A 27,251-nucleotide genomic window follows, 5' to 3' on the forward strand; every position below is an offset into this window, starting at 1 on the left:
GCACTGAAGGGTAACCAATGTCAGGAAGCCCTTGGCCAGTTAAGTTGTGTCTCTTCCACCAACCGGGAATCGCTTAGCCGAAGCCTGACAGATAATTAACTGCGGCAACTCTGACAGCAAGTGGTTAACCCTCCCCCCCCCCCACCGTGCATCTTCACGTATTCCTGTTTAAGCGTCCTATGCCCATTTTTGCTTACTTTAATAGCTTAAAAGAAAAGCTCATGCCTTTCAGTGACTCACCTTTAACTTAAAAAGGAATAACCCTAAATTTCTCCTAGCAGATCAATAATCCTTTAAAAATCTTAAATCAGCATCCAGTTGTTTATGTAATTTCTCATTGTTAGTTTTACCCTCTTCAATTATAAAACCTATGCAACTCTAACCCTAAAGAGGTGAGGGTCCATAGTGCTCAAAAGCTCTAAAATCTGTATTCATTCGTTCTTTGGTGTCCTTGAAACTATTTCTTTATACTCCCTTTTCTACACTTTTTAATAAATATAAGCTCTTTATTTGTTTCTTTGTAGCACCAAACTGTTCCCACATAAGAAAATTATTGTACATCATTCGCATTTGAGAATTTTTATGTTACTTCACAGTTCATTTTCTCTCTAAAACTGCTCACATCTCACCTGAAATATGTGTTTGTTCATGCACAAGTATTAGTTTTTATTAAAAACAAAATTATTTTCCTGCTCTTTGTCAGAATCAAAAGATTCATCTGTGACAGTGACAATATCATTTCTTTTTTGTCAGTTGATATACATCTTTTCCTTTACTCAAAAATGCTTATTCTGTCCATTTCATTACTAAATTGTTTTATATGAAAAGGGTCTTATAGGAACAGCATACCTCACATCTTCCCACCAGTGAATATTTTCACTCCTCTGCAAATTAAAATTCAAAAATGGGGAGGAGAGTGTGTAACATCAGCTAACAAAAAAAGCCAGATATTTTCATAATATTTTATATTATATCAATGCTATTTTTTCTCATTCCAGGCAATCAACATATATGGTCAAAAATAATCTTGAGAGAGAATGTGTGTATGTATATATATATAAATATACATATATACACAATCATCTGAGCAGATAGACAACTAAATGTATAAATTACGTAAGATTCTGTATATACAAATCAGCAACAAATACACATAGATTAACATTTTCAACCAATAAAACATATGTATCAACAAATGGAATAAAATAAAGTATCACATGGTAATTGTATATAAACCTATAACATATTAAAGTATGGTATTTAACTATATGTAAACCTTTACAGATTTACCTGGTGCTTCACGTGTAAGTCTAACAACTGGCCTACTATTTCTTATACTCTTAACTTTATTTTCAAAATTCTTACCTGGTTTTATGAATTTATTTTTTGAAGGGAGGGGGCACAGGCTTCTTCTACCTGCTGTCCCTTCCCTTTTCTGGAATCTTCTGTAAGCTTCCTTGTCCTATGCAACCTCACTAAATGGCATCTTCCTGCTTTATAGAATATAAGCTCTTTGAGGGCAAAGATTTTCCCCTCCCCTCCCTGCCATTTACCTATTTCTCTCCTAATTTTAGCTGCATTGGTTTTGCTTGTGTACAAACTTCAATTTTATGTAATCAGAATGTCCATTTTTACCTCTGGTGATCCTCTCTGTCTCATTTGGTCATAAACTCTTCTCTTAACCATAGATCTGACAGGTAATTTCTTCCTTGCTCTTCTAATTTGTTTATGATGTCACCCTTTATGTCTAAATCATGTACAAATTTGGAGCTTGTCTTGGTATACAGTGTGAGATGTTCTTCTACACCTAGTTTTTGCCAGACTGCTGTCCAATTTCCCAGCAGTTTTTGTCAGATAGTGAGTTCTTGAGCCAATAGCTGGGACTGGGAGATTTATCAAACACTGGGCTGTTTGTTTGTACTCATTTGCTTCTGGTACTTAATCTGTTCCACTGATCAGTTCCTCTATTTCTTACCCCAGTACCAAAGTGATTTGATGATTCCTGCTTCACGGTATAGTTTGAGATTTGGTACTCCTAGGTTTCCTTCCCTCCCACTTTTTTCTATTAATTTTATTGAATTCTTGACCTTTTGATTCTCTGGAATAGGCAGAACTAGAGATGTCACGTGAGAAGTTAGGGATAGATAAACAAATCTGAGAATCATCTGCATAGAGAGAGAAATTGAATCCCTGGGAGCTGATGAAATCACCAAGTGAAATAGAATTGAGGGAGAAGATAAGAAGGCCCAAGCCATAGTCCTAAGGGACACTCGTGGTTAATGGGCACAGTCTGGATGAAACACTTTGTGAATTTTGTAGCCCTTTATAAAAATATCAGGGCACTTCTCAATGTCAGCCTATGAAAACTTCACCCAGGTTCAAAGCATGGTTTGAGTTACTATATAGTCAAAGCCACACTTCATGTGACCTCTATCCAGTGTTCCTAAACCAAAGGAAAACCTATAAACTCAAAGCAAAGGCATTTAATTAAATATTATGAGGGGCAGCTAGGTGGCACAGTGGATAGAGCACCAGCTGTGGAGTCAGGAGGACCTAAGTTCACATCCATTCTCAGACACTTGACACTTAACTAGCTATGTGACCCTGGGCAAGTCACTTAGCCCTATTGCCTAGCCAAAATTGAAATGAGTGTGTGTGTGTATCTGTATTTATTATGGCAAAATAAGTAATGAGGAAAATCCATTCTCTCCACCTACCCTATATGTATGGGGGCACAGATTTTCAAGTTGCCAGTGGGAAAGTATACATGTAGCCCAGCACTCATATTTCTTGGATTCCATGCTCCCTGGAGCTCTCCTCTGCCTCTGAATCCGCTGCTTGCTCCTTCCATGCAGAGCTGCTGATGTCATCTGTGGTTTTACCCACGTCATCTAGACTTTCCTCTTCTTGGCTGCCTTCATTTGGTTCTCTGCTGAGCTACTACTGCCATTGCTTGGTTCTTCCTTGAGCAGTTGCTGTTGTCACTTGGTGGTTCTCTATTGAGTGGCAGCTAATACGCATTCTCTTCTTCATTGGAAAGTGAGGACAAGTCTTTGGGAGGAAAAGCCCACAGCCTCAGAGGGCTTTGGCAGTTTTGTTTTGTTTTGTTTTTTCTTTTGGCAAGTCAAACTCTCATATATACCTCCTCCCCCTCACTCCCCCCACCCCCCCCCCATAATGAGAGTCTTTCAGGACACATCTTCGCTTCCTTTTAAGGGGCAGCTTCCCCACTCTAGTCTGATACTTGTGTTAAGGTGAGTAAATTTTTTTCACTTTCTATCATGACCTTCACAACTAGCCGTAAGTCTAGGCATATCACTCTGGACTTTCACTCAGTAAGAGTGGAGGTAACAGGATGGAGCTGTAGGATTGTCCTGACCTCCTGCAAATCTTTCCTCTCCTTACACATACTTAAAATTTTAGAGTTGAAATGAACAGTGCTCATGTAGTCTAAGCCCTCTGTTTTACAGAGGAGGAAATGGAGACTCCTGACAGTTGAAGTCACTTGCCCAGATGTCACACAGGTAATTAAGTGGTAGAGATAAGATTCAAGCATGTCTCCTGAATGCAAATCCAGTGCTTTCACCACTGTTCCACGTTGCCTGCTTCTTTCCATGGCAATGAAAGGAATCTTTGCCAGTGGTAACAAAAACCTATGAGTTAGCCGCAGATGCGGTAAAACCATGGTCTTACTTACTCTATGAGAGTGTGATGTGTAAACAGCCTGTACCCTTTAACATCTGGGCAGAATGGACCCTAGTAAGGAACCGTTGGTGCCTTCCATCTTAGAGATTTTATTGAGGTTCAGCTCAAATTCCACTTTCTTGTTTTGTTTTTTAGGCAGTTAGGGTTAAGTGACTTACCTAGGGTCACACAGCTAGTAAGTGTCAAGTGTTTAGTCTGAGGCTGGATTTGAACTCAGGTCCTCCTGACTTCAGGGCTGGTTCTCTATCCACTGCGCCACCTAGTTGCCCCCAAATTCCACTTTCTTAAGACCTTTTCCAGGCCTTCCACCTGCTAATGCCTTCCCTTCGGAGCTTACCTTTTATTTCCTCTCCCTCTATTTTCTATGTGCCTAATTATTTACTTGTCTCTCCTAGAGGGTAGGGACTGTTTTTACCTTTCTGTTCCTAGCACTTAGCATAGTTCCTGGCACAAAGTACAAGCTTAATAAATACTTAGTAAACTTTGCTCACTGGGCTAGCTCCCTGCTGGGTGTGGTATCTCTACTGGGAGAGTTTTCTACTAGTCCTAGCCAAGTCTCCCCGTGCCTACAGGGCACAAATTCTCTGTTGGGAGTTGCTCCACTGCTCTTGTGTCAACTGCAGGCATGTTGAGGATTGTTCCCTGTTACCAGCATTTTAGGCTGACCTCTTCAAGGTCACCCGCTCATCAGCTGTAATCTCGGGAATTTGTGGCCTGGAGGCCACATCTAGCCCTGTAGGTCCTTGGGTATGGCCTTTTGACTGGGTCCAAGTTTTATAGGACAAATCCTTTTATTAAGGGGATTTGTTCTATGAAGTTTGGATTCAGTCAAAGAGCTGCACTTGAGGACCTAGAGGACCCCATTTGGCGTTGAGGCTGCAGGTTCCCCACCCCTGTGGATAGAGTATAGTGGCTGTAGATCCTTTTCCTTAGAAGAACAGGTCAACAGAACTTTTAATCATTGCCACCACACTTAACTACCACAAGTTTGACAGAGTGCTCCCAGGCTAAAATGAAGACTTTTTTATCCAGAGGTATGTTGGTAAATGTTTAACAACTAGCTTGTCTCCTTCTCCCCCAAAGTATGCATAACACACTTTTAAGCTTAATCTGCATTATTTACATTTTCTCTATCCCTTTTTTAAGTCCAAACCCTGATTTATAGTATTTGCATATTTCCCAGGTGTAAATGTTCATACTGAAAATTCAAAAATTGTCTTCAGGATTTGAACTGACACCAACATACCCCTTTTTTCTTTCCCTATGATTAGGAGGGCATTAAAGTCCTCTGTTACAGATAATTGTCTGATTTAGAGTTAGCTATTCCCCAAATAATTGGGCTATTACTTTAACATGATCTAGAGCAAAAGGTTCCAACCAAGCCTGTGCTTACATCTTTGGTACTTAGGTTACTGGAGATCAGTGTCGATGAGGCAAGTGACAAGAACATAACCAAGATATCTGTCTGGGAAGCTTTATCTTGGCCAGTAAACACGCTCTTTGTTTTCCTAAATGTAAAATGATGGTGTTGGACTAGGTAACTTGTAAAAGTCTTTCTAATTCCACGAGTCCATGTAGGTAGAAGGAAACTATCACTTCTTCAAAAAGAATAAAATACATCAAAAAGTGCCACATCATGGCACCTAGGGTGTGCTACAGTCAGCTCGGACCATTTATGTGGAAGAAATCAGCAAATGCTATTAATCAGGGCTGGATTTCATGTTTTGTTGATTGTCTAGACTTAAGAAAGTCATGGTGAAAACATTAATAATGCAGATTAAATTTAAAAGTGGTCAAGCTACTTTTTTTTCCCCACAAAGTGCTGGTTGTTAACCATTTACTAGCACACCCCTGCCTATAATCCCTATTATCTCTATAATCCACTCTCTCAGGAGGCAAACTTCACAGTCCAGCTGCAATCTGTTTAGATCATTGTCTATCCCCATGCTGTGAAAGGATTAGGGTAAAGATCCACCTAAGAGAAGGAAAAGGTTTTGGTTATTTCATTTAATGGAAGTATTTCCTTCTGACTTTACCTTTGAACAGCAGGAAAAAAGAATACTTAAAGCAGAAGTTCTTAACATTTTGTGTGTGTCATGGACCCTTTGACAGTCTGGTGAAGCCTATGGACCCTTTTTCAGAATAATGTTTTAAAAAAATTTTTTAATGCATAAGATTACATTATATTGAAAATCAATTATCAAAATATAAAACAAACAAACAAAAAATTTACAAACTCCAGGTTAAAAATTCTTGCTTAAAGGGAGTATTCAAAAAGGGATTGAATGATTTCAGGAAAATGATTCTCCAAGGGCATGCAGAAAGTTAAATGACTGTTGTTTTGTTTGAAGAACAAAATGTTAACTAAACTTTACTCGGAGACTTGAAACTATGTTTTCCCTTATTGTGGAAGATTGCCTATTGTTTTGAGAATATCATAGATGGAAACTCAATGATGGCTTTTCAGAGTGTGATTTTTCAGGGTCAGAGGGTGACTCTGGCTGTCTTTGGTCCTCTGTGAGCAGAAATGTTTGGATTAGAATAACCTAAATTAATAAAAATTGTTTCTGACAAGCTTGTACTTAACAAATGGAGTGCTAAACTTTCTTCACAATGGTCATTGATATTATTGAACAGTGATGTACATCTTAGTTAAGATAAAATTCTAGGCCCCTCAGTAATGTTATAGAGCTATGACAAAATGGGTTACTTGAAAATATATTGGGAAAAACATGTTAGACAACTTTAGCATGAAAATCTTTTTCCAGTCTTATCTGGGGGTGAGGGATATCTATATTTTGGTCTCTTCATACAACCTGCAAAGAGATTCCTTTAATTTGTTATAATATTGTTTTTGCAGTTTAGGAATATGCCACTTTACAGTGTCACCAAGGACAAAAAGTATGAAGAATTGAGTGATTAAGGTGAGCCATGATATTTCTTTTTGAATTAGTGTTCTATGTTGATAGTGTACAGAAATGCTAATGATTTGTGTAGGTTTGTTTTATATAGTGCAACTTTTTTGAAGTTGTTCTTGTTTTGATTAGTTTTTAGTTGACTGTTTAGGGTTCCCTAAGTAAACCACTGTATTATCAGCAAAAAGTAATAACTATTTCCTCTTTGCTGATGCTTATTCCTTCAGTATCTTTTTCTTGTCTTATTGCTATAGCTAGCATTTCTAGTATAATATTGAGTAAATAAGGGTGATAGTGGACATCCTTGCTTCACACCTGGAAAGTCTTCTGGCTCATCCCCATTACAGATAATTCATGTTTTTAGTTTTAGAGTATCACTAAAACAAAGCTCCATGTATTCCTGCCCTTTCTAGGGTTTTTGAGAGGAATGGGTGTGGTAAAAGTCAAAACCTTTTTCTGAATCTACTGAAATACACATGCTTTTGGTTGTTTCTTTTATTGATGTGGTCAAGTGTGTTTATAGTTTTCCTGATACTGAATCAGCCCTGAGTTCCTGGTAAAAATCTAGCATGGTCCTAATATGTGATCTTCATGATATATTGCTGTAATTGCCTTGCTAGTATTTTATTTAAAATTTCTTTGGAAATCAATATTCATTAGAGAAATTGGTCTATGGTTTTTTTTCCCTCTGATTCTCCCTGTTTTAGGTATCAAAACCATATTTGTGCCATAGAAAAATTGGTAGGATTCCTTTTTTACCTATTTTTTCAAACAGTTTATGTAGTACTGGGTTTAATAATTTTTTAAGTATGGTAGAATTTGGTCCTGAGTTGTTTTTTTTCTCCCCCTAGGGAGTTCATTTCTGGCTTATTAAATTTCTTTTTCTGAGATAGAGTTGGTTACTTAAGTACTCTATTCCTGTTTTCTTAATCTGGGCAATTTGTATTTTTGTAAATATTCATCTATTTCATTTAGATTATCAGTTTTATTGGCATATAGTTGGGCAAAGAAAAAAATTATTTAAAAAATTATTTTTAAAAATTTTGTGCGACTAGTATTTTATTTTTTTCCCATTGCATGTAAAGATAGTTTTCAACATTCTTTGCATATCAGGATCTTTGCATTTATCAAATACTAGATTACTATGGTCATTTACTACTGTGTATTAATACTGCTAATTTATTCCACTGATTCACTACTCTATTTCTTAGTCAGTACCAGATTGTTTTAATGATTACTGCCATAGAGTACAGTTTGAGATCTGGTACAGATAGGCCATCTTCCTTCACAAATTATCTTGATATTCTTGATTTTTTGTGATTGCTGTTATCTCTTAGGCTAACACCTCCGTCATGTTATAGCTATGTGGGCCTCTTTCCAGGAATTGACTTTTTTATGTGGCCAACTACTATTTCTGGAATTTCATTAGTCCAAAATATCTGTATGTAGACCTGGGGAAAACGTGACCTTTAGTTCAGGCATGTGGAAATCTTTATTCCAAAATGGAAACTTGAAGTAGGGTAAGGAGGGAAAGGTTAACCATTTAGGTAAAAACATCAGCTCCTAGGCCTGGGTCCTCTCTCCTACCTGGGACATTCCCACAAAGTACATGAAAGGAGGACTCAGGATTGTTCCAAAGTAAAATGTAGCTTTGGAGCTAATCTCACTGTTGGCAGGCAAAAGTCGTTTTTGGCACTCACCAGTCATTGCCTTTCTCCTTCCTGGCCTTTTCTTCCCCCAGGCAGCCAGGTGGCCCAGTAAATAGAGCATTAGACTAGTAGTGAAGAAGATCCAAGTTCAAATCCTGTGATACTTATCTTTTCTCAACCTTAGTTTACTCATCTGTGAAATGGGGTTGTTATGAGGACCTTAAAGCACTACATAAATGCTAGGATATAACTAGTCACCACTTCTCTGTAAATTCTTCCCCTTTCAAGTTCTCTCCTGTGACTTGGCAAGATGAGTTCAGGTTAGAAGAAAGCTTTGGATATAGTAAGCCACACTAAAGTGTCCCTTACTATTTATTCCAAGGGCATTCACATTTAAAGAAGACCCAGAGTGCACACATGACCTTTGACTCATCCCTCTCTCCCTCAGCTTCTTATCCAGTCAGTTGCCTGGTTCTCAGGTCAGACAATCTCTCCCTGTTATTCTTCACTGCCGCCATTGTGGTTCAGGCCCTCATCCCCTTTCTCTCTTGGTCTATTCCAATCCTAACCAAACTTCTGGCTTCCAGTCTCTCTCCTCTCTAACTCCCCCTTCACACAGCTGCCACATTATTCTTCCTAATATTTGGGTCATTGAATGATAACATAATGCTCTAGTCAAACACCTCATTTTACTGATGAAGAAACTTAGACTCGAGGGTTAGCAATGTGCCTAAGGCCCAGCACATAATTACTTGTAGAGCCAGGGTTTAAATCCAGGTTGTGACTCCAAGTCTAGTGCTTTTCTTATTATACTGTGTTACTTCTTACGTGCTCCCACCACTGCTCAAAATTTTTCCGTGGCTCCTTATTGCTCATAGGATTAACTGTCAACTCTTTACTTATCCTGGTACTTAAGGACCCTCACAGTCTGGCTCCAGACTACTTTACCTTTCTTGAATTACTCTCCTTTACACACTGTATGCTAGAGAAACTAAGACTACTCGATGCTCTGTCTTCTCACTGATGTAGGCTATTCTCCCATGATTGGATCACATTGTTTCTACATCTTTGTCTTGTGAAAACCTTCTCTGCCTTCAAGGGTCAGGTTAAGGGCAACTTACCCCACCCAAAAGTCGTTTCTCCTTAAGCCTTTTTTTTGGGGGGGGGGAAGTTAGTACTTTGTGCTTTTCCCTTTGTGATTTCTCTTATTAGATTGTGAATTCCTTGATGGTGGTGTTTTGTTTTGTTTTTTTGTGTTTTTGTTTAGTCATTTCAGTCTTGTCTGACTCTTTGTGACCCCATTTGGGGTTTTCTTGGCAAAAATACTGGAGAGGTTTGCCATTTCCTTCTGTAGTCTGTTTTACCGATGAGGAAACTGAGGTCAAAAGGGTTAAGTGACTTGTCCAGGATCACACAGCTAGTAAGAGTTTGAGGCTGCATTTGAACTGGGTCATCCTGACTGCAGGCCTGGCACCCTTATTTACTGCACACTTAGCTGCCCATCCTTGAGGGCACATGTATAATCTATATTAAATTTCTTGCCTCCTCAAGGAGGGCTTGAGGAGGGAGAGGGGGAGAGAATTTTGAACTCAAAATTTTAGAAAATGAATGTTAAAAATTTTGGTTTACATGCAGTGGAGGGGAAAAAAGATTAAGCATAAAAAAAGAAGAAATTTTCCTCTAGCCAGAGTTGTGAAAAATTCTTCTATCTCTTTTCCTCCATTAAATAAAATGATATGGTCTTTTATGTTGAAGTGTAATATCTATTTGGAACTTGTATATGTGCTATAAGATGCTGCCCTAAACCACTTTTTGACAAACTGCCTTTCATTTTTCCCAGCAGGGGAAGGAAAAGAAAGGGAAGGAAAGGGAATAAGCATTTTATATAGCACCTACTATATGCCAGGCATTTGTTAAGTGCTTTGCAAATATTATCTCATTTAATCTTTATAACAACCCTGTGAGGTAGGTGCTGTTATTATCCTCCCTTTACAAATGAGGAAACTGAGGTAAACAGAAGTTAAATAACTTGCCTAGGGTCACACAGCTAGAAAGTATCTGAAGCTGGATTAGAACTCAGGTCTTTCTGACTCTAGGCCTAGTGCCCTATTCACTGTGCTGTATGTAGAGCAAACATGTAGTCTGTCCAATTGATTGAACACAAGGTTATTAAGATCAATTCGTGAAGGTAAAATATTGGACCTGTAAGTAATGGTTTAGAATAGATTGCTTGACAATGAAATGAGAAAAAAAAATTAGATAGTAGGCATGAAATTCTTTTGTTGGTATTATGAGGTAGAAAAAAAGACCAATTTTGGTCTCATGTTTTGCAAAGAGATCCTTTCAGTTTGTTATAATATTCTTTTTGAAATTTAGTAACACAACATTTTCCAGAGTCACTGAGGAAAAAAAACTTGAAGAGCTGAGTGATTAAGGTGAACCATGATGCTTCTTTGCTAACTAATTTTTCTCCCCTTATTGGAAGGTTCTGAGACCTTTTCCCTATTTCCCTGTGGTTATATTTTCAAAGAAATGTCAGTGTTCATTATACTTAGTGGAAGAAAGACACTTCATTCTGGATTTCAGGTAAATTAATCAAAGACACATTTATTAATTTTTACAAGTAATTGTAGGGATAGAGATTACAGACAATAAATTTTCCTACTAATCAGAGACCTTTGTGACTCAAGAAATTTCCAACTTACATTGTAAAATAATAATGAAACAAAAGATGAAGAAATTTTATAGTTAGGAAATAACAAAGGTATGTCTACAATTTTCATAGGCTGATTGTGGACACCAATCTTGTGGGAGATTCTGACTGCTCAAAGAATTCATTTTGTTGTTGTTCAGTCATTTAAGTGGCATCTAACTCTTTGTGACCCCATTTGGGGTCTTCTTGGCAAAGATACTGGAGTGGCTTGCCATTTCCTTCTCCAGTTCATTTTACAAATGAGGAAACTGAGGCAAACAAGGTTGAGTCACTTGCTCAGGGTCACTCAGCTCGCAAGTATCTGAGGCCAGAATTGAACTCAGGTCCTCCTGATTCCAGGCTGGACACTCTTTCCACTGTGCCACCTGCCTGCTTTCATAAGATTAAGGATACTCCCAAATCCTAATCTGGTCAGTGATTCCCGTGGAAACTAAGGCCACCCTAACCACCCTAATCCTTAGTTTTAATAGATTCCTTAGGACTGTTGGCTTTTTTTCCCACTTTTAGGGTGAAAACCTTGAGCTTATCTTTACTGTGTCTGGCCCACTAGCTATCTATGTATTGAGAACAATATTAACAAATGCTTTGGAGAACAACTACCACAAAACAAGATGAATATTGTGAAACTCAAAAGAACAGTCTTGATCCCAAAGAAGAGATATGAGAAGATGCCTCCCTCTACATTTTGCAGGGGTGAGGATTCTTGGGTGTGAGACATTGAATGTAACATTAGATTTTTTGATGTGTTGATTGGTTTTGCTGATTTTCTTTTCTTCGTTTTTTAAAAAATCCTCATAAAGTTGACTTTTAGAAAGAAGAGACATAGGAGAAAATATAGGCAATGTAAAAACAAAAAAAAATCCATAAAAATCTATTTTTAAAAAAAGAAGAAATACGTTTTGGAAACCTTTGAAGCAAAGTACAACCAATTCAGTAATTTACTTTCAGAAGACATATATCAAAAGTCCCTACCCTTGCCAGCTACTGTGGTGTGTGTGTATGTGTGTACGTATGTCTATGTGTATGTGTTCAGACAAAACTGAAAAACTGAAACAATTCCTGCCCTCAAAGAGCTTACAGAGGAGCTTTTCACCTACTGGAGGAAAACATCATGAACACAGATAATGAAATATATAATATATACAAAATCATTTTTATGGACAGAATGAAAATACTAACAACGTAGGTGAAGGGGCTTCAGAATAGGTTTCATATCAGAAGTAGCAGTTAAGCTAAGTCTTGAAGGGAGCTTGGGACTCCTGGAGAGGGAGGGGAAGAGCATTCCAGCTCTTCCATAGGGACAGCCTACACAGATATATTAAGATTGGAGATGGAATGTCTTCTATGGGGAATAGCACATAGACTAGATTGCCTGGAAAATAGAGGTGTGTGGAGGAGGGGAGTATAATTTGAAATTAATTTGGAAAGACTGGAAACACTTGTAAAGGGTTTCTAATGCCAAGGAGGAGTGTGTCTTAGAGACAACAGGGAGCCACAATAGAACCTTGAGTAAAAGAGTGTAATATAATCAGATCTGTACTTTAGGACCATTAATTGGCCAGCTGTGTGGAGGATAAATTGAAGAGACTCGAAGCAGGAAGAACAATCGGGAGGCTACTGTTATAGTCCAGGTAAGAAGGCCTGAATTGGGTTGGGTATATGGGTAGGAAGAACAGGATGGATACAAGAGACAGTTGAGGAATAGATCACATTCATCTCCTAAATGTATGTGGTTACAAGGGGATTACATTCTACTTGAGGGAGAGGCAAGAGTGAAGAATGAAGAGTTAAGGTCAGAGGATCATAGATTTAGAGTTAAAGGTCCTTATGGGCCATTAGATCTAGCTTTGTCTTTTTATAGATGAAGAAGGACAAGTTAAATGACTTGCCCAAGGTTTCTTTTAAGTGTCTAAGGTGAGATTTGAACCCCTCTCCTCCTAACTGGACTTGAGTCCAGTGGCCTATTGGCTATATCACACTGCCTTTTATAAGAGGAGAAGGAAGGTGGAAGAAGGAAAAAGGTAGGTTATCTTCAGGGATGTGAACCTGGGCAACTTGAAGGCTGATATCCACAGAAATTGGGAGGCAAAAGCATATAATGCATTTAGGGGAAAAGACAGTGAGTTCTGTTTTGGCAGTATTAAATTTGAGATGCTTGTAGGATATCCAGGTGGAGATGTCTAGGTGGCAGTTGGTGACATGGGACTTGCGGTCAGAAGAGAGATGAGGGCTAGATATATAGATATGATAATTTTTGTTGCTATATAATAATTGAACCTATGGAAATGGATGGGGATTAAAATACAAAAAAAGTCAGTCTCCGCCTATAAGGAAATAACAATCTAATCAGAAATGACAGCCAGAAAGAGAAGGGTTTCCAGGACAGATCTTTTGAAAATAGCTACAACTATTTTCCAGTGTCTGGTTTGTAGAATAATATTAGAAGGAATGGGTTAAGGACAGTAAAAACAACTAAAGTTGTCTACTCAAATAGGCAGCAATTTTTTCTTACCTTGGCTGAGAATATACTTTCTAGGTAATCTTAGTTTAATACAGAATAGGATTTGTTTCCAGTGAGAGGCACTGAATTTGGAGTGAATCTATGATCTATGATCTCATTCTTGGGTGTGACATCCTCAAAGACCCTTTGCAATGTATCTTTCAGAGACTTCCTGGTTCTCTTTCTCCTGATCTGACCAACCATCAAATAGACAATTGGGTTGACAGTGCTATTGATAAAGCATAATATATTCAAATATGGATGTAACAATCTCAGAGACTCATAGTTTTCATCTTCAAAATAACACATCATAACCAAGACTCTTGAAGGCATAGCAGAGAGAAGGAACAGAATGACCTTGGTTATGATGATGATGTAAAGCTTGGCTGGTTGGCAGTGCTTCAGGTTACAGAAGACCTTGATGAAGAGGATCAAGTTCGAGAAGACCATGAGAGGGGCAAACACAAGAAGGTTCAAGATAAGCAAAAATATTTCCACACCCATGCATGGTCTAAAAGAGAATCTGGGCTCTGCTGCCCACACACAAAAAAACCATTCTAACCAGCTCACAAAAACAGAATACCCACAGCAAGGTACAGATGATGGCAGTTTGGTGCTTCAGGCGTTGGCATTTGTACCAAATGGAGTAAAGGACTGAAAGACACCTTTCTGCACTGATGGCTGTCAGGAGGAAGAGGCCAGTGTTGTAGCCAAATAGAATGAGCACATAAAAAATACTCAGAAATAACTGTAGCCCAAATGATTGCATATCAAAATTGTAGGAAATTATTATGCCCGTATTAACAGTAGATGTACAAAGAAGGAAAACCAAGTCAGCAATTGAGAGGTGTAGGATATAAACAATAAAAGGGTTCTTCTTGAAGTGGAAGAAGAGAAACCAGATGACAAGTCCATTGCCAGCTGTTCCCAACAGAGTGATGAGCAGAGAGACATAAATTGAGATAATTTCAGCTGATTGTAAATTTAAAAAAGACTCATTCATATGGCTTGGGGCATCTGATGTGGATTCCATAGAAGGTCTGCTGGTTGAGGACAGCACCATTATCTAGAAATCATCAATTCTGCTCATCACACCTGTCAGCGTAGATACAAAATAGTGTCTATATAGATGGTATTTAATGCTATTTAATTATTAAATAATATGTTAATTGGATTTAGTGCTAGAAGGAACCTTAAAGACCAGTCCGTCAATCATCAGTCATTTTAAAGTGCCTAGCTAGGAGTTTAATCACTTATAAGACAGTGTTGTGTAGTGGGTGGGTTTAGTGGTAGATTCAAGGCTTTTTGAAAATAAGTAAAACCATTTCCCAGTATCTGTTACAGAGGACAGGATTAGAAGGTGGTGAGTGGAATGGACTAGGAGTAGTTTGGACAGCCCCATCAAGACGTATGTTTACAATACTTCTGTAAACCTGTTCTTTCCCTCAAAGATGCAAAAGGAATTTTAAAAATTGTCTGCAGAGATGGGCAGCAATCTTTTCTTCTCCTGGCTGAGAATCTATTTTATAGGTTACTGGTGTTTAATACAGGAGACAGTTTGCTTGTTTGTTTATCAGTGCCCCTGAGGAGGGCACTGATTTTGGAGTGCCCAGGTTTTTCTCTCCCACATGGACATGGGTTATCCTCAAAGATCTTTTGCATTGTGTCTTTCAAGGACTTCCTGGCTCTCTGCCCCCTGAACCAAACACCCAGCAAATATACAATCAGGTTAATGATACTGTTAATACAAGATAAAAATTCAAGTATATAAATAATATTGATAAAAACATAGTTTTCATTCTGGAAGTCAAATAACATCAGTAAAACTCTCAAAGTCTTGACAGAAATAAGAACAGGAACATAGGCTACATTCCACTAACAGATTGTAAGTTCTTTGAGGGCAAGGTCTGCCTGATTTCATCCTTACATCTTTCTTAGGGTGTTTTAAGAAACTTGCACTTAATTTAATAAATGAATTGAATTTATAGTTCCATTCTGTAGTAGAGAAGAGAGATGCTAGAAAGAAGCCTTGGCTGGTCGGGATGGAAAGGAAAGGAGACTGAATGATTCCTGGAATTTTGTAGAAAAAAAGATGGCCATGTTAGAAAAGTGAAGTGCATTCAACATGTTTATATTTTTGTATTTACTTGAGATACAACTCCCCCTTCTCAAGTGGATATTTTAAAAATGGGAAGACTTTGTGAGAAATAAAAATATTCTCTTTTTTTGGGAATAAAAATATTCTTAAGAAAGTTGCTCATGACTTGCTCCAAATAAAACAGACAGAGAGTATATGTTGAGTAAGAGGAGACTCATAGAGCAACAATTTAGTTAGGGAGCTGAAAAATGAGAAGTGAAATGAATATACGAACATGTCAATTATCTGCAGTTCCAACCATGGAGTCCCAAAGGATCTGGGACAACTCTGACTTGGGGCAAGTCCCTTTACCTCCCTGAGTCTCCATTTCCAAATTTATAAAATTAGGGGGTTGAAGTAAACAATATCTAAGGTCCCTTCCAGGTCCACTTTCCATGATTCCATAAATATTGTCAGATAACATCTTAGGGGATATCATATAGTGGATTTTGAAAGAAAATTGACAATAGGAGAGAACATAAAAGCACAATTAAACTCTAGTGCCTTGAAGGCAGAAAAGGATTTCAGTAGGCAGAGATGTGGAGCACAAAAGCACAGAGAGCTTTTAATTGTGGTCCCCCCCCCCTTTCTGGGTACCTTAACACACCGCCACCTATAACTATAAGCACCCAGTGTCAATGGGCAATTAACCAGTCAACAAGCATTCATTAAGTACTTACTACATGCTAAGCATTATTAATATAGTAGGGATCTAATGGTAACGTATTTTCTTGTACCCTTACAAGTTTTGCCATTGAAATCAGCGTGTTAGTATTTGTCTGCTATGATTTACTTGGAATGCAAATCCCAAATGGTTATTTTTGAAATACTAGAGTTTTATGGGAAATAATATTTCCTTAAGAATTGTGAACTCCTTGAGGGCAGGAACTGTCTTTGTCTTTCATTGTATCCCTAGAATTTAGCACAGTGCCTGGCTGGTAATAGGCATTTAATAAATGCTTATTGACTGACTGAAAAGGTTGCTTATGTCCCCAAATGTAAACAGACCAATAGTGTGTGCTAAGTAAGAGGAGGCTACAAGGGCAACAATATCAGTCAGTAAGGAAAGTGAAAAATAAGAAATTAAATTAAATTAATATGCCAACCCATCAAGGACCTATGAAATCATAAGTGGAGCCCTAAAGTATACCCTAATCCTTTTCTAATTTAGTAGCTAAGCTTTAGAGACATGGCTGAGCCTCAGAGCCTTGAAGAAATGAAATTATAGGTGGGAAAAGGGAGACAATTGACAGGATACCTACATCCTAGGAAGAGGAAGTTGACATACATAAATGAGCCCAAGATGTCAATGGTTGCATCATTGACAGTGCAGTAAAGAGGCTCCTTTATGGTAAGAGTAAGGTCAGAGTATTCCCATGGGAGAGAAGCTAGAGCATCAGCAGGAGAACCAGGAGACCAGGCTCTTGTCCTAACTGTCTCTCCTTGACACTGGTTGGGTCAGACATTTCACACACATGCCTCTTTCCCTTAGCCTCAGTTCACTCCTCCGAGTAAATTTAGAGGGAGATCTCAGGTCCCTTTTTGCTCAGAAATAGTGATGAACTTAATATGAACTTACTGTCAGGAATTCTGTCCAGCCCTGAGTTATCCTCCAACCACTTGCTTTTCTCTCCGAAGACAGCTTCTTGGGAGGGGGGGGATGCCAGTGTAACTGAGTAATTGCCAATTTAAACAGGTGGTTTTTACTGGCAGCTGGACAAAGTGCTCATTCACTCTTCAGACAGTGTCACCCCAAAGTGCACTGGATGATGCCAACAGGATCTTTTTGTTCTATGTGGAAGCGGGAACTTAAAACGGAATGGCTACGAAAGGTTTTTGAAGCCTTTCTGGCCTGATATCAAATCTGGCAATAATCCTGGTGTCTATGTTCAGTGAGATTTGAAATCTCTTTTGTAGCTGAAATTCTAGTGGTCTGTGTTGTTCTGGACATCGGAGAGCCTTGGCTTGGACACAGCTGCTCATAGGGGAGAAGCTGGCATCATTTTGCTTCCCCCCCTTCCTCCCCAATAGTCCCCCATCCCCACCCCATGGGGCACATCTATTGCTTTGGGAAAAAAGTCAGTATAAGTAGGCAAGCCACAGAATGACTGCCTAGAAAAATGACTCTGAAATGCTTGGTTGGTTAAATTTAAGTGAAATAAACAAACAAAAAGCCAGTTCTTTAGCAGTATGACCTAAGACATTTTATGGTTGTTGTCCTTCGTTTTTGAAGAGGACCAAAATGAACATAGACAGCTAGCTAGATAGACAGGCATATAGATAGGTAGGCAGACAGATTGATAGGTTGATAGAGCAGCTGGGTGGCGCAGTGGATAGAGCACAGGCCTAGAGTCAAGAAGATCTGAGTTCAAATCTGGCTTCAAACACTTACTATCTGTGTGATCTTGAGCAAGTCACTTAACCCTGTTTGCTTCAGTTTCCTCATCTGTAAAATGAGCTGGAGAAGGAAATGACAAACTACTCCAGGTATCTTTGCCAAGAAAACCTGAAATGGGGTCACGAAAAGTTAGACATGACTGAAATGATTTAACAACCACAACAAAAAAAATCGATAGATAGATAGACAATTTATTAAGATATTACTATATGCCAGATAGTGCCAAGTGCTGGGAATACAAATACAGACAAATAAGATGGTCCCTGACCTCAAGGAGCTTACATAATAATGGAGGAAGCCAGCACATAAAGGAGGTTTGTAGAGGTAAGTAGAGGTAAGTGATGTGGAGGTGTCCAGGAAGTAGTTCTGGGCAATAAAAGGCAAAAATTTCTCAGCCCTTGAGGTAGTGCTCTTAACATCTTGTGTCTTTGAAAACTATATTTCTTTTCACTTGTATTTTATAATAGTTTAACAAGTTCTTTTTCTGTCTCCTTCAGACACCAAACTCTTGATGTGAAAGAAGCATGACCTTACATTCTTTACAAAGTGATTTAATCCTTTTTATTTATGCAAAAGTTCATTATCTGCTCTTTTTGGCAACCAAACTGCTCACATATTAAAGACAGCAGTACCTTATATCTGCACGCACATGTATGTGTGTGTATATGTTTATAGACACATATGCGTAGCATGTAGGTATACACTAGTACATACACACATGGAGACACATGTATATACATGCATGCATGCATGTGTATCTATATATATATGCATGTGGGTGTATATACACACATACATATATGTGTGTGTATTGTAAATATAGAACATTTAGAACAACTGCTGAGTCCAGAGGGCTGGGACATTATTTATTCTCTCTCCACTTTAAGGCAGCCCTCTCTCCCTGGACCTAGGTATGTAGTCCAGAATAGGTTCAGATCTAGGGAAACCTGACCCCCTAGAAGAAGGGGTCAGACTCCTTTGCTAATAACTTTTGACTCTTTTAAAAATATTTGTAAAATTCTGACCTTAAACACCAAAGGAAAAGAACATTTCCATGTATACAGCAGAACACAAAAAGATCATTTACGAAACTGTTTTCATTTCACTCTGCCTGCTTTAAAAAAAGTATATAATAAATTCTATGTGTTAATTTCAAAACTGTTCTGCTTTTCTGTGTTTCCTTCTGAACTTTCTTCTGTTCTCTTCTGTGCATTACAAATGTTATACAGGCTTTCTTTCTGTTGGCCTCACTATTGCCATTCCCTCCTCTGACTTATACCATGACCCTCCCCAAGTAACCAAGAACAAGAAGAAAAAACAAGAAATCTTTGTGACAAATATGGGCGGTCAAGCAAAACAAATCCATATAGAGTCCATGCCTAAACATGTTTGACTGTACTTTTGTGTTCCTCAGCCTCTCTCAGGAGGTGGGTAACATGCTTCATCATAGGTCCTCTGTGTCAGTGCTTTGATCAGATTTCTTAAGTTTTCCAAAATTGTTTTTCTTTGTATAATTTGTTCTCTTGGTTCTGCTCACTCCATTATACGTAGTAGTAGTACTCATAGCTAGTATTTATACTGTGCTTTTGTTTGTAAAGCACTTTACAAACGTGATCTTATTTTATCCTCCCAACATTTGTTAAATGCCTACTATGTGCAATACCTGGAAAAGGAAATGGCAAACCATTCCAGTGTTTTGCCAAGAAAACCCCAAATGGGCTCATGAAGAGTTGGATATAACTGAAACAAATAAACAACAAATGTGTCAGACCTGTGCTAGGTGTTGGTAGAGACAGATACAATGAGTGAAATGATCCCAACTTTCAAAGAGCTTAGGTTCTAACAGGGAAGACAACCTGACCTATGTTAAGTGTTTTCAGAATAAAGAGAGGAGTCGGGGTAGTGGGGTGGACAGCGACAGCAGCCTTAAAGCCAAGAATATGCACATTCAAGCCCAGCCTCTGCCACATCCTGGAACCTGTTAAGGTGCAGGGCAAATTTCTAAGACTCTAAGGCTCAGAAAAAATGCCAACTTGCATTGGTAGAGGGAATTTTCTGACTAAGAATTCCTTATACCAAGGAAATTTCAGGGGCAGTACGTTTCCCTATCCCCTCTACAGGAAAAACAGAGAATAAACACAAACAAATACAAAGTAGTTAAATACAAGGTATATTGGGAGGGAGGGCACTAGCAGTTGGGGGTTAGAGAGTGGAATCAGGAAAGACTTCATGTTGAAAATGGTAAATGAGGTGGGTCTTGAAGGAAGAGAAGGATCCTGTGAGGCAAAGGTGAAAAGGAACACAATTCAGAAATGAGGGCTGACTGATGCGAAGTCACAGAGATGTATGGCAGAGGGCCACGTGTGAGGAACAAAGTGAAGGCAAGTTCAACTGGATCACGGAATGCGAGAAGAGTCGTCGTTCAGTCGTTTCAGTAGTGTCTGACTCTTCGCGATGGCATTTGAGGTTTTCTTGGCAAAGATATTGGAGTGGTTTGCCATTTCTTTCTCCTGCTCATTTTACAGAGGAGAAACTGAAGCAAACAGGATGAAATGACTTGCCCAGGGTCACACAGCTACTGAGTGTCTGATGCCAGGTTTGGAGCTCAGGAAGATGAATCTTCCTGACTCGAGGCCTGGCACTTCATCCAGGGTTCCACGTGCAGGAAGAGAGTAATGTGTAATAAGTTCAGAAAGATAAGTTGGAGCCAGGTTGTTAAGAGTTTTAAAAGCTAAACAGTAGAGTTTATATTCTTATGATCCTAGAGGCAATAGAACCATTGGAGTTTATTGAGTAGAAGAGTGACATGGTCATATCTGTGCTTAAGGAAAATCACTTTTGTAAGTGTTTTGTACAAAACGCTTTTATGAGCTAGGCAGGCGCTAATCCATCTTATACTGGCTGATCATCTATCTTCAGAACGTGACTTGTTTCTTTAACAATGCTCCCACTGGATGACACTGAAATTAGAGCACCTTCTTTTCTCTCTCTCGTGGGAGCGTGGCTGATCCTCAAAGACCCTAATTGCAATGTGTCTTTCAAGATCTTCTTGGATCTTTGCCCCTCGAGCCGACCAACCACCAAATAGACAACTGGGTTGATGGTACTATTAATACAAGATAATAAATTCAGATATATAAATACTATCGATAGAAATTCATTGTTTTCATCCTGGAAGTCAAATAACATCAACAAGACTCTCAAAGGCATTGCAAAGAGAAAGAACAGAATCACCATGCTTATGATGATGATGTAAAGCTTGGCTGGTTGGCAGTGCTTCAGATTACAGAAGACCTTGATAAAGAGAGTCAAGCTCGAGAAGACCATGAGAGGGGCAAACACAATGAAATTCAAGATAAGCAAAAATACTTCCACCATAGCACGTGGTCTAATGGGGAACCTGGGATGGGTACCCTGAAGACAGAAAAAGCCTTCTAACCAGGTCACAAAAATGGAGAGTGCCCACAGCAAGATGCAAACCACAGCAGACTGGTGCTTTGGGCGTTGGCATTGGTACCAGATGGGATAAAGGACTGAAAGACACCTCTCTATACTGATGGCTGTCAGGAGGTAGAGGCCAGTGTTGTAGCCAAACGGAATCAGCACGCAGAAGACGAAGTCAAATAATTGTAGTTTGGTTGAGTCATTCTTGGAATAAAACATGTGAACTATAGTATTGGTAGAAGTACAAAGTAGGAAAGTTAAGTCAGCCATTGAGAGGTGGAGGATGTAGACAGTAAAAGGGTTCTTCTTGAAGTGGAAGATGAGATACCAGATGACAAGTCCATTGCCAATTGTTCCCAGTATGGAGATAAGCAGAGAAACATAAGTTGAGACATTTTCTGTTGATTGTGATTTCAAGAAGGACCCATTCACCTGGATCTGGGTATCTGATATGGGCTCTGGAGAACTCACAGTAGTTGGAGGGTGCTCCATTATTTAGAAATCATCAATTCTTTTCTTTAAACCTGTCAGCAGAGATGGAAAATAGTGTATATAGATGCTATTCAGTTTTGAAAAAAAAATAGATTCACAAGATTTAAAGTTTGAAGGGACCTTAGAGATTATTTATGAGAGATGTAGTATAGTAGTTAATGTTAGACCTTCAGTCACAAAGAGCTGGATTCAAATTCTTTTTTTAATGGTATTTTGTTTTTTTTAATTACACAGAAAGACAATTTTTAACATTCATTTAAAAATTTTTTTGAGCTCTAAATTTTGTCCATTCCTCCTTTCCCTCTCCCTCCTCAAAACAGTAAGCAATTTGATGTAGGTAGTTACGTATGCAATCATGTAAAACATTTTCATATTTCTCATGTTGTGAAAGAAGAAACAGCCCAAGAGAAAAAAAAAACATAGGAGCAGCCAGGTGGTGCAGTGAATAGAGCACCAGTCCTGGAGTGAGGAGGACCTAAGTTCAAATCTGTTCAGATACTTATTAACTTCATGACCCTGGGGAAGTCACTTAACCTCAATTGCCTTTAAAAAAAAATGAAAAAAAGTAAAGAAAGTAGAAATGGTCTGCTTTGATTTGCATTCAGATTCCATCAATTCTTTCTCTGGATGTGGAGAGCATTTTTATCATGAGTCTTTTGGAATTGTCTTGGATCACTATTTTGGTAAGAAGAGTTAAGACATTCATAGCTGATCATCATATAGTATTGCTGTACTGTGTACAATGTTCTCCTGGTTCTGTTCACTTTACTTTGTATCAGTTCATGTAAGTCTTTCCAGGTTTTTCTGAAACTGGATTAAAATTCTACCTGATGCTTTCAGCTGTATGACCTTGAGCAAGTCACTAACCTCTTTTAGTCTCAGTTTTCTCATCTGTAAAATGGGGGGAAAATAATGCCTGTAGCATTTATATTCATAGGGTAGTTTTGAGGATCAGATGGGATAATGGATATTAAAGTGCTATCACATTAGCCAGATTTTCTGTCTTTTTTTTTTCCCATTTGAGAAAACTGAGGCCTAGAGAAGTTTACTTACTTTTCTAAACACACACTATTGGCAGCTTATTGGCCAAACTAGATCTAAGCCTAAACCTTTATAAGCTAAGGTTTCCACTAGAGCACATGTCAGTTGATCTTTTGATCTGTTTCAGTAACGCAGCTACTGCGATAGCAAGCCACCCTCCTGCATCTCTTCTTTTTATCCCTACCACCACTGTTATTTCTCTCCTCCTTATAAAGGAGAGAAGTGCCTCAGAGAAAATCGAACAGAAGAGCCTTCTCGGCATCATGCCTTTAATACCCAGCCAGTGATTTCTTCACCATTTCAGAGTATACTGTCACTGGATACAGAAATGCGGCAATCTTTCCCCTCTAGGAAAATGTTATTCTCCTTCCCATTTGGTGACTTCCCATCTAGCTGTGGTGACACCTCACTGTGATGTGACAGCAAAGTCACATCTAGATGTAATGACATACATTACTGTTACTCAGGCTTCTTTGAAGGGAGCTAGACTAGGACAGAGACTTGTCCTGGCTCAATCACTGTGTTACCGTTATTTTCCTTTCCGGGTTTCAGTTTCTTTAGCAAGAAAATGAGGGGCTTAGACTAGAGGATCCCTCAGTTCCCCTTCAATGCTGACATTCTATGATTGTACAGCTCAAAATTGGGCTGTTTTTCTTTTTTTTTTTATGCAGTTGGGGTTAAGTGACTTGCCCAGGGTCACACAGCTAGTAAGTGTCAAGTGTTTGGTCTGAGGCTGGATTTGAACTCAGGTCCTCCTGACTTCAGGGCCGGTGCTCTATCCACTGCACCACCTAGCTGCTCCATGGGCTGTTTTGCAAATGGACACTTAGACCTCAACTAGACATGCTTTTCTTCAGTGACTTCTATTTTTATGTGACAATAACTATTTCTGTGTCTCTCTTAGGACAGAAATTCCTATGTGTAGCTCTAGGGAAAAGGGGCTTTAGGTCAGGCTTGTGGAAACCTCAAATGCCATCGCGAAGAGTCAGACACTACTGAAACGACTGAACGACGACTCTTCTTGCATTCCGTGATCCAGTTGAACTTGCCTTCACTTTGTTCCTCACTCGTGGCCCTCTGCCATGCATCTCTGTGACTTTGCATCAGTCAGCCCCCATTTCTGAATTGTGTTCCTTTTCACCTTTGCCTCACAGGATCCCTCTCTTCCTTCAAGACCCACCTCATTTACCATTTTCAACATGAAGTCTTTCCTGATTCTACTCTCTAACCCCCAACTGCTAGTGCCCTCCCTCCCAATATTAGGACAGAAATTCCATGAGGCTGGTGTTTTCAGGATGTCCTTCCTGCCTGTGAGAGGACAAGTGGAGAGGATTTGAGACTGTTAGAACAAAGGATGAAGTTTGGGACTAACCGAGAGCAGCCTTGGGAGGTTAGCACCCCTTCCCTTGTGCTCTTCCTTCCTTGGCTTTTCTCAGTCCTGTCAGTACTTCTCCCCTCATCTCCTTCCTCCCTGCAGGTACCTATCACTTTCCTGATTCTCAGCAGCTGGGGTCTTTCCTGTCAGAAGGAAGCCACCTGACACAGCGAATCCGAAAGTATGATTTGAATGACCCCAGGGATATTTTGTTTTAAAAAGACCCCAAGCCTTTTTGAGTCTGCCCTCATTCTTCCTCATCTCAAGTCAGTTGCCAAAGTCTGTTGAATTCTTTCACACCTGTTCCTTTATTTCCACCCTTCCACCTTCCTAGTTCAGGCCCTCATCTTTCTCCTGGCCTATTAGACTAGCCCTGTTATTGGTTTCTTGTTAACCTATCCTTTACACAGCTGTCATTTTCTACTTCCTAATATGCTTCCATAGTATGTAGGATTTAGAGCTGACAGAGGCCTCAGAGATCATCTGTCTAGTCTAGCACCTTATTTTACCAGTGAGGAAACCTAGGCCCAGAAAAGTTGAGTGAGTTGCTTAAGGACACAGAGTAACTGGAAGAATCAGGACTCAAACACAAGTTTTCAGATCCTAACTCCAATATGTTTTCTACTGTCCCATGTTGCTTTGTATGATTCCTGCTCCAAAACTTTTAGTGTCTCTCTTCTGTTTATAGGATGATTTTCTGATTCGTAGATTAGGAGGCAGCTGGTAGTGCAGTGGACAGAGCTCTGGGCCTGGAGTCAAGAAGACCTAAGCTCAAGTCCAATCTTAGATACCTACTAGCTGTGTGACATTGGGCAAGTCACTTAACTCTCTCTGCCTCCGTTTCCTCAACTATAAAATGGGCATAATAATAGCACTTACCTCATAGAGTTGTTGTGAGGACCGAATGAGATAATATTTGTAAAAAGCACTTAGCATAGTACCTGGCACATAGTAGGAGCTATACAAATGCTTATTCCCCACTGAATCGCTGAATTACAGATTTTTAGAGTTAGAAGAGCCCTCAGTGACCCTCTAGTCCAAACTATACACTAAACTAGGATCCTCATTATATCCTACCTAACAAATGGTTTGAACACTGCTAAGAAGGGAGAACTCATCACCTCTCCAGGCAGTCTGTTCCACTTTCAGACAGATCTACTTGTTTAGCTTTTTTCTGACATCATGTCTAAATTTACCTTTGGGTAATTTCTACTCATTTTTCTTGGTTCTGTTATCTGGCGCCAAACAGAGCAATTCCAATCTCTCCTTCACCTGACAACCCTTCAGATCCTTGAAAAGAATTATCATGTTCCTCTGAAGGTTCTCTTTTTTTTTTTAAGTGAGGCAATCGGGGTTAAGTGACTTGCCCAAGGTCACACAGCTAGTATATGTCAAGTGTTTGGTCTGAGGCCGGATTTGAACTCAGGTCCTCCTGATTTCAGGGCTGGTGCTCTATCCACTGCGCCACCTAGCTGCCCCAGAAGGTTCTCTTCTTTAAGAGAAACATGTCCAGGTTATTCAGCTGATCCTTACATGATGTGGACTCAGTGTCCTTCCTTGTTCTGGTTCACTTCCTCTGGACTTGCTCCAGCTTATCTATGTCCTTTTAAAACTGTGTAAGGCAGGGCTAGCAATCATGATGTCAGAAGAAGCAAAAGCAAAAAGAGACTTAATTAAGAGATAATCAGGTAAACTTCATTTTGCTAAAAGGTGCCATAGACAATGAAGTAATATAAAAATTTTTTACAGCAAGTTTCTCTGATAAAGACCTAATTTCTCAAATTTATAGGGAACTGGGTCACATTTATAAAAATAAGAGCCACACCCCAATTGATAAATGGTCAAAGGATATGAACAGGCAGTTTTCAGAAAAAGAAATCAAAGCTATTCATAGTCATATGAAAAAATACTTTACATCACTATTGATTAGAAAAATGGAAATAAAAACAGCTCTGAGGTACCACCTCACACCTATAAGAAATGACAAACACTGGAGGGGATGATGAAAAAATTGGTACACTAAAGAACTGTTGGTAGAGTTGTGAGCTGGTCCAACCATTCTGGAAAACAATTTGGAACTATGTCCAAAGGGCTATGAAACTGTGCATATCTTTTTACCCAGCAACACTATTACTAGATCTGTGTCCCAAAGAGATCAAAGAAAAAAGAAAAGCACCTATATATACAAAAATGCTTATAGCAGCTCTTTTTGTCATGGCAAAAAACTGGAAATCTAAGGAATGCTCATCAGTTGGGGAATGGCTGAAGAAGTTCTGGCATATGGTTGTGATGGAGTACTCTTATGATATAAGAAATGATGAGGAGGGTAGTTTCAGAAAATTATGGCAAGACCTATATGAATTGATGCAAGTGCAGTGAGGTGAACCGAATCATTGTGTGCAGTAGTAACAGCAATGTTGTAATGATCATCAGCTGTGAAAGACTTGGCTACTTTGATTAATAAAATGATCCAAGAGATTTCCAGAGGACTCATGATGAAAAAATGCTATCCCTCTCCAGAGAGAGAACTGATGACCTGTGAGAGCAAATTGAAGTATAATTTTCTCTCTTTCTTTTTGTTTTTTTAAAATATGGCTAATATAGAAATAAGTTTTACATGGTTTCACATGTGTAATTGATATATTGCTTGCCTTTTCAGTTAAGTGGGAGAGGGGGTAGGAAGGGAGGGAGAGAATTTGGAACTCAAAAAATGTAAAAAGAAAAGAATATTAAAATAAATAAATAATAAAGAATATTAAAATAAATAATAAAAATAAAAATAATATAAAACTGTGGCACACAGAACTGGAAACAGAACTCACTACAGACGGGGCTGAGCAAGGTTTCTTACTTAGGTTGGCCCTATACCATTTGGCTCCAAA

At 38.9% G+C, this 27,251-nt stretch overlaps 1 protein-coding gene and 1 pseudogene across 1 annotated transcript in view; both read right to left on the minus strand.

Moving 5' to 3' along the window:
* Positions 1-13,319: 13,319 nt before the first annotated feature.
* On the minus strand, positions 13,320-14,594 carry LOC114031515 (annotated as a pseudogene).
* Positions 14,595-14,695: 101 nt separating this feature from the next.
* The window catches only part of LOC114031418 (mas-related G-protein coupled receptor member H-like), a 41,260-nt gene continuing 28,704 nt past the window's right edge, over positions 14,696-27,251 (minus strand). Inside the window, exons 3-4 of the mRNA XM_027846486.1 lie at positions 21,086-21,985; positions 14,696-15,182 (exon numbers count right to left, since the gene is read on the minus strand). Coding sequence (XP_027702287.1) covers positions 15,007-15,182; positions 21,086-21,953 — 1,044 coding nt within the window. The 5' untranslated portion in view covers positions 21,954-21,985 and the 3' untranslated portion in view covers positions 14,696-15,006. The remainder of the gene's footprint in view (positions 15,183-21,085; positions 21,986-27,251) is intronic.

This window comes from Vombatus ursinus, unplaced genomic scaffold (assembly GCF_900497805.2).
Source record: "Vombatus ursinus unplaced genomic scaffold, bare-nosed wombat genome assembly UNPS02015175.1, whole genome shotgun sequence".
Classification (NCBI taxonomy): Eukaryota; Metazoa; Chordata; class Mammalia; order Diprotodontia; family Vombatidae; genus Vombatus; species Vombatus ursinus.